Source organism: Ovis aries, chromosome 17 (genome assembly GCF_016772045.2).
Source record: "Ovis aries strain OAR_USU_Benz2616 breed Rambouillet chromosome 17, ARS-UI_Ramb_v3.0, whole genome shotgun sequence".
NCBI classification, from domain to species: Eukaryota; Metazoa; Chordata; class Mammalia; order Artiodactyla; family Bovidae; genus Ovis; species Ovis aries.
The window spans coordinates 65,868,835-65,882,428 of NC_056070.1; the positions used below are offsets into that span (position 1 = coordinate 65,868,835).

A 13,594-nucleotide genomic window follows, 5' to 3' on the forward strand; every position below is an offset into this window, starting at 1 on the left:
CACAGACACGCGCACACACACACACACACACCACTGCCCATGCTTGTTCACACCCACAGACACGCACACACACACACACACACACTACTGCCCATGCTTGTTCACACCCACAGACACGCACACACACACACACACACACCACTGCCCATGCTTGTTCACACCCACAGACACGCACACACACACACACACACCACTGCCCATGCTTGTTCACACCCACAGACACGCACACACACACACACACACCACTGCCCATGCTTGTTCACACCCACAGACACGCACACACACACACACACACTACTGCCCATGCTTGTTCACACCCACAGACACGCACACACACACACACACACACTACTGCCCATGCTTGTTCACACCCACAGACACGCACACACACACACACACTACTGCCCATGCTTGTTCACACCCACAGACACGCGCACACACACACACACACTACTGCCCATGCTTGTTCACACCCATAGACACACACACACCACTGCCCATGCTTGTTCACACCCACAGACACGCGCACACACACACCACTGCCCATGCTTGTTCACACCCACAGACACGCACACACACACACCACTGCCCATGCTTGTTCACACCCGCAGACACGCACACACACACACCACTGCCCATGCTTGTTCACACCCGTAGACACACACACACACACCACTGCCCATGCTTGTTCACACCCATAGACACACTACTGCCCATGCTTGTTCACACCCGTAGACACACACACACACACCACTGCCCATGCTTGTTCACACCCATAGACACACACACACACCACTGCCCATGCTTGTTCACACCCGTAGACACGCACGCACACACACACACACACTACTGCCCATGCTTATTCACACCCGTAGACACACACACACACACACCACTGCCCATGCTTGTTCACATACACACACATACACACACACTACTGCCCATGCTTGTTCACACCCGTAGACACACACACCACTGCCCATGCTTGTTCACACACACACACCACTGCCCATGCTTGTTCACACCCATAGATACACACACACACTACTGCCCATGCTTGTTCACACGCATACACACACACACACACACACACTACTGCCCATGCTTGTTCACACCCATAGACACACACACACACCACTGCCCATGCTTGTTCACACCCATAGACACACACACACATCACTGCCCATGCTTGTTCACACCTGTAGACACGCACACACACACACTACTGCCCATGCTTATTCACACCCGTAGACACACACACACACACCACTGCCCATGCTTGTTCACGCCCATGCTTGTTCACACCCGTAGACACACACACACCCACACACACCCCTGCCCATGCTTGTTCACACACACACACACCACTGCCCATGCTTTTTCACACCCATAGACACACATACACACTACTGCCCATGCTTGTTCACACGCATAGACACACACACACACACCACTGCCCATGCTTGTTCACACCCATAGACACACACACACTACTGCCCATGCTTGTTCACACCCATAGATACACACACACCACTGCCCATGCTTGTTCACACCCATAGACACACAAACACACACACACACTACTGCCCATGCTTGTTCACACCCATAGACACACACACACACACTACTGCCCATGCTTGTTCACACCTGTAGACACGCACACGCACACACACATACTACTGCCCATGCTTGTTCACACCCATAGACACACACACCACTGCCCATGCTTGTTCACAGCCATAGACACGCACATACACACACACACCACTGCCCATGCTTGTTCACACCCATAGACACGCGCACACACATACACACCACTGCACATGCTTGTTCACACCCGTAGACACACACGCACACACACACACTACTGCCCATGCTTATTCACACCCGTAGACACACACACACACACACACACCACTGCCCATGCTTGTTCACACACACACACCACTGCCCATGCTTGTTCACACCCATAGACACACATACACACTACTGCCCATGCTTGTTCACACGCATAGACACACACACACACCACTGCCCATGCTTGTTCACACCCATAGACACACACACACACCACTGCCCATGCTTGTTCACACCCATAGATACACACACACCACTGCCCATGCTTGTTCACACCCATAGACACACACACACACACCACTGCCCATGCTTGTTCACACCTGTAGACACGCACACACACATACACACCACTGCACATGCTTGTTCACACCCGTAGACATGCAAACACACACCACTGCCCATGCTTGTTCACACCCATAGATACACACACACACACCACTGCCCATGCTTGTTCACACCCGTAGACACGCAAACACACACACACTACTGCCCATGCTTGTTCATACCCGTAGACACACACACACACACACACACACTACTGCCCATGCTTGTTCATACCCGTAGACACACACACACACACACACACACACACACACACCACTGCCCATGCTTGTTCACACCCATAGATGCCACACGCAGTGAGGCCTATCAGACATTCAGAGCAGGATTTCTCCCCCTGAGAAGTGGCTCCAAGGAACAGGGCTGGTCAGTGCAAGACAGGATCACCAGCCTCTGTGAAACTTGCTTTTAAGTCCTGATTTCTCCTAAGTTCCCTAAATTCCCCTATTATCTAGTGAGTTGCTACCATCCATGAAACTCTCAAAGCTCTCTTAGAACCCACGCATGTGCCCACTTAGAGCAGCTGTCAGAGTGACTTGGTTCCAGCAGTCCATGTGGGCATAGAATGACCACAGCAGAACAAAATAACAGCAGGAGCGGCCATTTGCTGGTGCTTATTATGTGCAAGGCATTAATCTCCTCCAGTCTCCATTCATGAGAATGAGTACACAGGCTCAGGGGAGCACACTGGCCTTCCCAGACTCAGCCAGCTAGCCTGGGGAGCCAGCTTTGGAACTCCAGGATAGCGGCTTGGCTCCCAAACCTACTCTCAGTAGTGTCCTTGATGTGAAAGCTTTGCTGCCCTCAGACCCCAGGGCAAGAGCCGGAGGTAGGAGAAGCACTGGCTAAAGGCCTGAGTGAAAGCTGAAGGCACGGGCAGGGGTGGGGTCCAGGGGCGGGCCCTCAGCCTGGATCTGGCAGTGCCTGCGCGCCTGAGCTGAGAAGGAGCGGTGTGGATGGCCCCGGAGCTGGGTCTGGCCAGAGCCCCTGATCCAGGACTCAGGCTGCCGCGGGGTCAAGCCGTCTTGGGTGTGTTCCCAGCTGCAGGTGGCCCAGATGCGCATCGAGTACCTGGAGCAGTCCACCGTGGACCGGGCCATCGTCAGCAGGCAGGAGGCGGTCATCTGTGACCTGGAGAACAAGACAGAGTTCCAGAAAGTGCAAATCAAGAGATTTGAGGTACCAGTTGGCGTGTAAATGTTGCCCAGACCTAGAGCTGTGCGGGCTTTTGTGCCGGCTCTACCCTTCCCCCACCCTTCGTCTGTCCTCCCGTACGCCTCTGTCTGTATCTGTATCACTCACCCACCTCCCATCTGCGTTCCCTCCCTCCCTCCTTCCTTCAGTCTCCCTGGCCCTCTAGCTGCTCATCCACTCGGCCTGTCCGCCTCCTCCATCCGCATCTCTATCCACCGGCGTTGGTCCGTCCATCTTCCCCCTTCCATTTGTTCTACTTCCTTTTTCTTCTTTCTTCGCTTCCTCTCTGCTTTTCTCCCCTTTAGACCTTGATCCCTCTGTCCATCTTTTATCCATTGATCCACTTCTGCCCATCTTCACCCGCCACCCCCCGCTCATCCGCACAGGCGTGGGACACTTCTTTTGTAGCTAGTGTCAGGCTTTGTTTCAGGAGCATGAAAGATAGATGCTGCTTCCCAGAAGCACAGAGCTTTGTAGGAGATGTGGGTGCAGAGTACATCATGAGACACGCTGGGCTGGAAGAAGCACAAGCTGGAATCAGGATTGCCGGGAGAATTATCAATAACCTCAGATATGCAGATGACACCACCCTTATGGCAGAAAGTGAAGAGGAACTAAAAAGCCTCTTGATGAAAGTGATAGAGGAGAGTGAAAAGTTGGCTTAAAGCACAACATTCAGAAAACGAAGATCATGGCATCTGGTCCCATCACTTCATGGGAAAAAGATGGGGGAACAGTAGAAACAGTGTCAGACTTTATTTTTGGGGGCTCCAAAATCACTGCAGATGGTGACTGCAGCCATGAAATTAAAAGACGCTTACTCCTTGGAAGGAAAGTTATGACCAACCTAGATAGCATATTCAAAAGCAGAGACATTACTTTGCCAACAAAGGTCCGTCTAGTCAAGGCTATGGTTTTTCCAGTGGTCATATATGGATGTGAGAGTTGGACTGTGAAGAAAGCTGAGTGCCGAAGAACTGATGCTTTTGAACTGTGGTGTTGGAGAAGACTCTTGAGAGTCCCTTGGACTGCAAGGAGATCCAACCAGTCCAGTCTAAAGGAGATCAGTCCTGGGATTTCTTTGGAAGGAATGATGCTAAAGCTAAAACTCCAATACTTTGGCCACCTCATGTGAAGAGTTGACTCATTGGAAAAGACTCTGATGCTGGGAGGGATTGGGGGCAGGAGGAGAAGGGGACGACAGAGGATGAGATGCCTGGATGGCATCACTGACTCGATGGATATGAGTCTGAGTGAACTCTGGGAGTTGGTGATGGACAGGGAGGCCTGGTGTACTGCAATTCATGGGGTCGCAAACAGTCAGACACGACTGAGCAACTGAACTGAACTGAAACACCCATAATAAGGAGAGAGGTCTGTGAGGCTTGAAGGATGGAAGTCTTTTCAGGCTAGGGAATCAGGGACGTTTCCAGGCGGATGTTTCCAGGACTTGGATGGGCAGTGGTGGGGTTCAGTGACTGTCTTCACTGTTAGCTCTGTACACCAATGGCATGGGACATTTACAGAGGCCATCACCACTGCCAGAACCTTCTACATCAGCTGCTCCACTTGATGTTCATCACAGCCCCTGGGGCAGGTGGGAGAGAATGAGAAGATGGACCCAGAAAGGTCGAGTCATTCAAGATAAAGCAGGTAGCATCAAGGATAAGAAAAGACTGACTCCTGACCTTTGCTCCGTTCTGATCTCAGGTTCTCATCTCCTATGGCTAGCTGGCTCCCCCACAGGGTGACCGTGTGTTTGGTCAATGGAAGGCTACTCTTCTCACTCTGAAACATTTTCTCCTGACCCTCTGTTGGGCATCTGGTCTCTAGGAAAGCTGCTCTGGATGAAGACCAGAGAAAAACTTTCTGCCTTGACCCTCCATGGTTCTCAGAATTGCTCACGGGATTCCTCAGGGCATAATTGTCTCTGCAGACCTCCATGGAACTCTGATCTATGATATTTTAAATGACTAAATATGTAATGTTGAACTGCATCACATATAATTTTTTGCTTGATTCTAGCAGCAGCAGAGAAAAAAAACCATGGTAGAATAACTTGAAACCGCAGATTCTATCTCCAGACTCACCTTTCCTCTGACATCACTGTTGGAATTTAGCAGAGCCCTAGGTCCTGGAGATGGGAGACCCTGGGGACACAGTTTGAGCACTCTTCTTATGACCCTCTTGTTGCCCTTTGAAACTGTTACTAAACTCCAGCTGAATGGGAAAAGAGGAAACAAGTTGTGAAGCTTTCCTTTCAGACCATCATTCAGACTCTGATCTGGAAAGGGGTTCAGAATCCTTAGCAGGGACCTAAAATCTTCACACAGGCTCCATTTTATATCAACACTCGAGTATTTGCCCACCAGAATCGATTGGTTCCAGACTTGTTGGCCATGAATTTTGCAGCCCCCGCTGTTGGGTTAAGGTCTTTAGTGATGCCCACAGCTCTTTTCTCTCTCTTCATAGTTTCATCGTGTCCTTCTGGCTTTTCCACACACACACATACACACACACACAAACACACACACACACACACACACACAGAAGAATGCCATAAAGTAGGAGAGCTGAGGCTCATGGGAGATGACTTGCTCAAACCTCGTTTTACAAATCAGGAAACAGAAACCCACCTTGGGGAAGGGGTTTGCACCCACCTCTCCCTCTCCTCCCTGCCTGATGTCTTCTCCATGGCACCACTCCACCTTCCAAACCTTCAGCTGAATGAAGGGTGCTATAAATATTAATTCCCAGCCCTTACCCAGCACACAGGATGTGCTGGGTACTGAGCCAAGCCTTCTGTATAACTTAATGTGTCCAACTCTCACAGCATCCCTGAGACATAGGTACAGGCATCCCCGCCTCTCAGAAAGGTTAATTACCTGCCCAGGGTCACACAGCTAGGCAGATAGGTAGAGGTAGGATTTCAACCCAGAACGTGAATTCAGCGTCAGTCACTATGTACACTGCGTTCCAGAGTAACAGCTCTCATTTTCTACGTTTCCTTCATTTTTGTACCAGAAATCAGGGTTCTTACCCCAGTCGCTTCATTAAAATGCACAGAGGCTCAGCAGAGGGTTTCTGTTCCCGGAGCCCCCCGGTGTCGGGCCCCAGACCTCTAACTCCAGGCTGGGCGTGTGCTCTCTGCCCGGGCTGCAGGTGCTGGTGATCCGGCTTCGGGACAGCCTGATCAAGATGGGCGAGGAGCTCTCGCAGGCGGCCGCGGCCGAGTCCCAGCAGCGGGAGAACAGCCAGTACTACCAGCGGCGCCTGGAGGAGCTTAAGGCGGACATGGAAGAGCTGGTGCAGCGGGAGGCCGAGGCCAGCCGGCGGTGCATGGAGCTGGTGAGTGCCGTCCTGGGACCAGGGTTCAGGAGGGGAGCCCTCCTCCTTTCTGACGAAGGGCCTCAGGCGCAGGCCTCTAGGGACTTGCTGTAAACCGGAAGCAGGGAAGAAACTGGCAGGGGATGGGCTGCGAGCCGACCCTGCCACTGGCCCCAAACTCCGGGGGCGTGTCCAAAGTGAGCCAATGCCGTTCATTCCTGCAGGATGGCGTTCGGCCACCTTTGTGTCTCTTCCTAACCTCACGCTTTCTGCTCCAGAGGCAGGGCAGCCTTGTGCAAAGAGGAGAGACTCAGCATTTATTAAATTTCTCTCTTGCATACTCCTAAGACCCATAATACCATGTAATCGTCATGTAGTCGTTACAGCCATGCCAAGTCAGAATTATTATCCCCCTTTACAGATGAGGAGACTGAGGCTTGACAGAGCAGACTTGTCCAGGTCATACCTAGCAAGCACGAGAGCTCTTCCTGGGCTGTTAACAACCACCACAGAGATAAAAGACAAAAGCAGTTGTGCTAAGCCCACTGCTTATTAAGCATTGGCCAGGTGCCAGGTTCTGAGTTAATCCTTTCTCATTTAAATCTCTGTGCAATCCTGTGAGGCAGGTACTGATCTTATTGCCATTTTCAGATGGGAAAGCCAAGGCCCGGGGACACACACGTGTCAGACTGAGGCCCAGAGTGGTACATTCACTTGCTCAGGGCCACACACAAGTGAGACATTGAGCTCAGCTCTGCCCAACTCTGCAGTCTCCGCCTTTATTCACTGAGCCATGCTTGTCCCCTGCTGTGGCTCAGGCTACATTTTAAATTGCATTTCCTTCCCAATGGGAAGGTTTCTCCATAGTCGATTATATTTTCACGGGGACAGTTTCCTGCAGGGATCACAGAGCACCTGAGACAGCCTGCTCCTCCTCTCCCTCAGGAACCTAGCTGTCTCCCAGCCTCCAGGTTTCCACTTGCATGGCCTGGGAAGCACCTGGCACCCCCTTGACCTGCCACCAGGCACCTCATCTGAGACAACCCGTATCGCACTGTGGTTCAGCCCAGAGGGCTCTAAATCACCGTGATTATCTCCTTCCTGCCCAGTCCACTCTGGGCTGTGACAGGTCTCACCACCTGTCCTCCTGCAGCAAGTTTATTTCTCGGGCCCCTGCCTCCCGCGGCCGGTGTCACTCCCATCAGCTCTGCCCTTGACAGGCCAGCAGGCCGCCTGTCGTGTGGGGAGGCGAGGCTCCGCAAGAGACCCAGGTTCCCAGGCAGAATCCGAGCCCTGTGGCTGGCAGCTCCTCCACTCCACCTCGCCCCCAGTGGCCCCAGGAGCGGGTGAGGCTCTTTCTTCCAACTGACAGGCTAACTTCCTCGTTGACCAGCCCTGCTTCTCATGCAGCCCAGCTCCCCTCCTGCCAGCTCTGGCTGGACTCAGACAGCATCCCAGCCTTTCCCCTCTGATGTCTTCGTTAACTGGCCACACACCCAGGCTTTCCGGTCACATCAGGTGGTGGTTTTCCTCCTCTCCCCTCTGCTCTTTTTCTCTTTCTCTCTTTGTCCTGTCCTCTCCTTTCCGCTCTTCTTAACTTCCCTCTGCACACCCCTACTGGGTGGAACATGACTCTCCTTTCCAGGGACATCGTATACTTAAGATCTATAAAGGCCCTAAAAGATGGCAAACATTATAGTGCAACCCCCATATACGGATCAAAACTCTAAAGCACAAAGCTTGCATGTTTGCTGGTTAGACCTGCATTTTCTCTGGTTTCCTGTTTCAAGATTCTGGTAAGCTTACCAAGGCTGAACTATCCTTTTCATTTTGCTGTCTTTGGGGGTGGGTGGTGTATTAGTTTTCTAGGGCTGCCTTGGAAATTTACTCCAAACTGGGTGGTTTGTTTATTTGTTTATTTAATATAAACTTTTTTATTTTAATTGGAGGCTAATACTTTACAATATTGTATTGGTTTTGCCATACATTGACATGAATCTGCCACGGGTGTACATGTGTTCCCCATCCTGAAGCCCCCTCCCACCTCCCTCCCCATCCATATGTATTTGACTGCACTGGGTCTTAGTTGCAGCTCCCAGGATCTTTGATCTTTGTTGTGGCATGCAGGGTCTAGTTCCCTGACTAGGGATTGAATCTGGGCCCCCTGCACACGGAATGCAAACTCTTAGCCACTGGACCACTAGGGAAGTCCTAACTGGGTGCTTTAAACCGAGAACAATTTTTTCTCTCATGGTTCTGAAGGCCAAAGTCTGAAATCAGAATATTGGCAAGTCCACGCTCCCTCTGATGGTTCCAGGGTAGAATTCTTGTTTGCCCTTCCAGATTCTGGTGGCTCTAGGTGGCCCTTGGCATGTGGCTGGGTCACTCCAGCCTCTGCCTCTGTCTCCACATGGTCCTCCTCCTGTGCGTGTGTGTGTCAGATGCCCTTCGACCTTTTCTTCTAAGGCCACCTGTAACTGGATTTCGGGCCCACTCTAAATCCAATCTGATTTCATCTGAGGTCTTTGCCTTAGTTATATTTATAAACATGTTTTTTTCCGCATAAGGCCGTGTTGACAGGTTCTAGGAGGAGGTAACTCTCAGGGGGCCCCTCTTCCAGCCCCTCCGGAGGGAGGGTACGTTGCTGCACAGCCGGCTGTTGCTGCCATGATTCTGTGGGGGCAGGGCGCACAGGGACAGCATCAGGCCACAGGCCTGTCCTAATAGTGGATGTCCCCAGCTCACCAACCCACCTGCCTTCTTACAGACACCTTGCCTTTGAGCCCCAGGATAGATATTTCCACTGGGGGAGGAGACGATGTCATATTTCCTCACGTCCTCATTTATCGATTTACTAAACACCAACTCTGGGCATGGCACGCAGATGGCACTGGAGGGGAGGGACAGGGAATCACACGGCCCCTGCTTTTTGCAGAAGCTGACAGTGTGGGCAGAGCACTGCTGGTGGGAGAGTTGGGCGAGGGGAGTTCTCAGAGGAGGCCTGTTGCCAAGGCCCCTCCCATTGGCATGGCATCCTGGTACTCTGCCAGGCATCCAGGAGATGGCATCTCACCTTTCAGGCTTATGGCTGTGCCACCAGTTTGCCTTCTTCCCTTCCACCCCATAAGACAAGGGATGGCTGCTCTGTGCCGTGTGTTCTTGATAGACTTCACCTGGGAGGCAGTCAGGGTTCCAGTTCTTTCATTCTTTGAATTGATATATATCCCTAGTTTTTACTCCAGGCCAAACCCAGGGCTGGATGCTGGGGACTAGAAGGGAAAGATGGACCCTCACCCCCAAGGAGCGTAAACCTCAGGGAGAAACACCGCCAAGGCTACTGCTTGTGTATTTTCTGTTTCTCTGTGCTGGTGGCTCCGAACTTTCACAGGAAAACAAAGGATCCGTGTGCTGGATGGCCTTAGAAGGCCAGCTGGCATCATGCTCCTACTCACAAGTCATTTTCTGTGAGTAACCATTGCCGTCTTCTATCTTGAAAGTTCAAATCTCCCTGAGAGAGAGAATGAGTTTCTGAACTCCCTGAGCCAAGCATTCATGCATTTGTTCCCTGAACACACATTGATTGGGTCACTCTGGGCTTTGGCTCTTTGCAGATGTCATCTTTTTTTTTTAAAAAAAAAAAAAAGTTTATTTATTTGGTGCCTGCCAGATCAGTGCTGTGTTGCGATGCACAGGACCTTTAGTTGAGGCAAGCAAAGTCTTAGTTGCAGCAGGTAGGATCTAGTTCCCTGACCGGGGATCAAACCCTGGCCCCCCTGCATTGCAGCCGCAGTGTCTTAGTCACTGCACTGCCAGGGAAGTCCCAGATGTCACCTTCTTTCATGCTTCGATCACCCCAGCAGGTGTGGACGCGTGGTGCAACCCCAGGGCTGCAGAGTCAGGTGGCAGAGCTGGGGTCAGCTTCCCTGCGTGTCCAGCTCAAGGCTCTCACTGGGACAGCACACTGCCCTCCCAACCCACCCCTGCTGAGAGATGGTCTCTCTGCTGCAGGAGACCCCACAAAGGAACCCGCATCCTGGGCCGTGGCGAGAAGCGGGAAGGATGTGGATGGCTCTGCCCTCTGCTTTCCTTCCCGCCTGTCCCAGCTGGTACCATTTGTCACTGCCAGTGTTGGTTTAAAGGGCCGTGAGTTGTTTCGTGTGAATGATTTACACCCCTGGCCGGTGCACCGGCACGTCCAGATCAGGATCAATTACCCCGCCAATGGAACTTCTCTTCCCAGAAAAAAGAAAAATGAGGTTTTGCCATTAATTTTCGTAAATGTACTATTCCTGGCGACTCCAGGAGCCATTATGGAAAAAAGAATATTCTGGCTCTAAATCATTCAAGACCCTTTGTCATTGGGGTGGCGAGACAGCTCATCTGTGGATTTATGTCCTGTTGTTTTTCCATAGTTAACAGAGCTCGGGCGAAACCACCTCAGCCCCAGGACAGTGTAGCCAAGGGAGGTCAAGGGCAACTGAAAGAACTGAGGGTGACTGGCAGGCCAGGCCTCTGCTGGCTTCCAGCCAGATGCACCGGCTTTGAAGGCTGTGCCTGTCAGGTTTACCCTTCATTACTTGGGTCTGACACTGTAGTCTTAACTTTCCCTTGAGCCTCGTGCTCTTTTACAAGCTGGCGCCTCTGCTCACTCTTAGCTCATCCCCCAGTGACCCAAGCTAGAAATCACAATGGCCCTTCTTTCTCCGGCCCACACAGATTAATGGCCACGCCTGCTGATTTTACCCGATTGAGGTAGTTTTCAAATCCACCCACTCATGTTCCAACCCTATGTCCTCCGTCTTTATTTTGATCTGCAACCCCCCCCCTGGACTAGGCCTGTACAGTTACCTTGTATCTTGGCTCCCCACTGCTCCTATATGCTTGCCCCTCCCTGCAGATCCTTCTAGAAGGGGCACATCTTTACTGTGTCACTCTTCTGCTAAGAAACCTTCCATGGCTCTCCTCCACTGCCTTCAGAACAGAGCCCCAGCTGCTTCCTAGAGGTCGAGCCTCTGTAGGTTTCTCTGCCTTTGGTTGTCGGCCTCTTATCACCTCGCATGATCTACTCGAGCATGAAGGCCCCTATGTCAGGTTATTTCTTGACTCATCACCTTTGTTCTCATGCATCCCTCTGCCTGCCTCCTCAGCCCTTCAGATTCAGATCAGGGCTCACTGCCAGAAAGCCCTCAAGGTTACGTAACTCCTCTGTGCTCCCACATGGCCTTGTGTTCACCCCATTTACATAGGTTATTATGATTACCTGTGTCCTTGTCTTCCTAGACTGGGAGTCTCTGAGATAAGGGGTGGGTTTATTCAACTGTTGGTCTCCAGTTCAGGGTCAGGCACAGGATAGAGCCTCAGAAATTGTTTGCTGAGTGCTTTCCATAGCATTTTGAAGTTTTACCTTTTAAGAGAACAGCTCAAAAATTATCTTAAAAGTTGGAACTTGCAGATCAGCACACTTTGGTTTGCATCCTGCTACATGGCTGTGCCATCTCCCTGATGTTCTGGGAGGTGCAGACATGGGTGGACCAGGACCTATGCCTCTGGAGCTCTCAGGATCCAGAGGAGGAGATGCATGTGTCTCTGAATATTTCTGATACAGGCTGGGATATGCAAGCGAAAAAGAGGAAGTAGTTTGGTAGAACTGGGAGACCTGGAGAAGTTTGCCTAGAGGATGTACCATCTGAACATCTTAAATGATGAGTCAGAGTAGGCTGGAAGCTTTGGGGTACTGTGTATAGTTGCTCAGTCATGTCCAACATGTTGCAGCCCCATGGACTATAGCCCGCAAGGCACCTCTGTCCATGGGGATTCTCCAGGCAAGAATACTGGAGTAGCTTGCCATGCCCTCCTCCAGGGGATCCTCCTGACCAGTTCTCACTGGTCTGGCTGTGGACATGGAGTCTCTCTTTCTCTCTCATTTCCTCACACAATTGTTCTGGCTCATCTTGGGGAGGAGGATCTGCATTAGTTTCTCAGAGCTGCCATAACGGATTACCAAAAACTGGTTGTTTTTAGACAGAGATGCATCCTTGCATGGTCCCAGGGGCCGGAAGTCTGAGAGCAAGGTGTCAGCACACCCACTGCCTCTGCAGGCTCTGGGGGAGATTCTTGCCTTCTTCCAGCTCCTGGGGGCTCCAGGCGTTCCATCTCACTCCCCATCTTCACATGGTCTTCGTCTCTTCCCCATCTCTGTATCCTCTCTTCTCCTAAGGATACTGGGCCTCCGATTTAAAGCTCCCCTAATCTAGTCTGACCTTGTCTTAACCATATCTGCAAAGACCCTATTTCCAAAAAGGTTATAGTCTCAGGTTCCAAGTGGATATGATTTTTGGAGAGGACACCTCAGCTCACTACAGGGTGGTGGAAAGATCACTGGATTTGAGGTATGAAACTGTGGATGGCTAAGTGAACACTGAAGAACCTCAGTTTCCCCTTCTCTAAAATGGGAGCAAGATACAGCTGATCTCATCGGGTGGCTATGAGGATGAACTGAGATGGTGTGTGTAGAAGTGCCCAATGATAGAACACAGTAGGCACTTAATAGATGCTACTGTGTTTTCTTTCTCCTTTCTTTTCACTCCTATGATGACTCTGTCTTCGTCCACTCAGACAACATCCTAAGTCCACCAGCTCCGTGTGCGCATCCCGCCCTGCACCCATGATGGCTGGGGGCCATGTTGATGAGAGCTAGGGCTTTACAGCTTACTGCATGCTGGGCGTTGGGGTAAGGGCTTTACCTGAGATCTGTCCTTTAAGCCTCACCCTTGGAGGTCATTGTCCCTCTTTTACCAATAAAGAAATCAAGATCGGAGAACTGGAGCAACCGTTCCAAGGTCTACACCCCAGTCAGTTGGCTGAGATAGAGTCTGGA

General features: G+C 51.4%; 1 protein-coding gene across 3 annotated transcripts in view; it reads left to right on the forward strand.

Annotated features, from left to right (window-relative positions):
• The window catches only part of MYO18B (myosin XVIIIB), a 242,074-nt gene that overhangs the window by 168,267 nt on the left and 60,213 nt on the right, over positions 1-13,594 (forward strand). For all 3 annotated transcript variants that reach the window (XM_060400839.1, XM_060400838.1, XM_060400837.1), the window contains 2 exons: positions 3,238-3,375; positions 6,553-6,738. In XM_060400839.1, the coding sequence (XP_060256822.1) occupies positions 3,238-3,375; positions 6,553-6,738 (324 nt within the window). The remainder of the gene's footprint in view (positions 1-3,237; positions 3,376-6,552; positions 6,739-13,594) is intronic.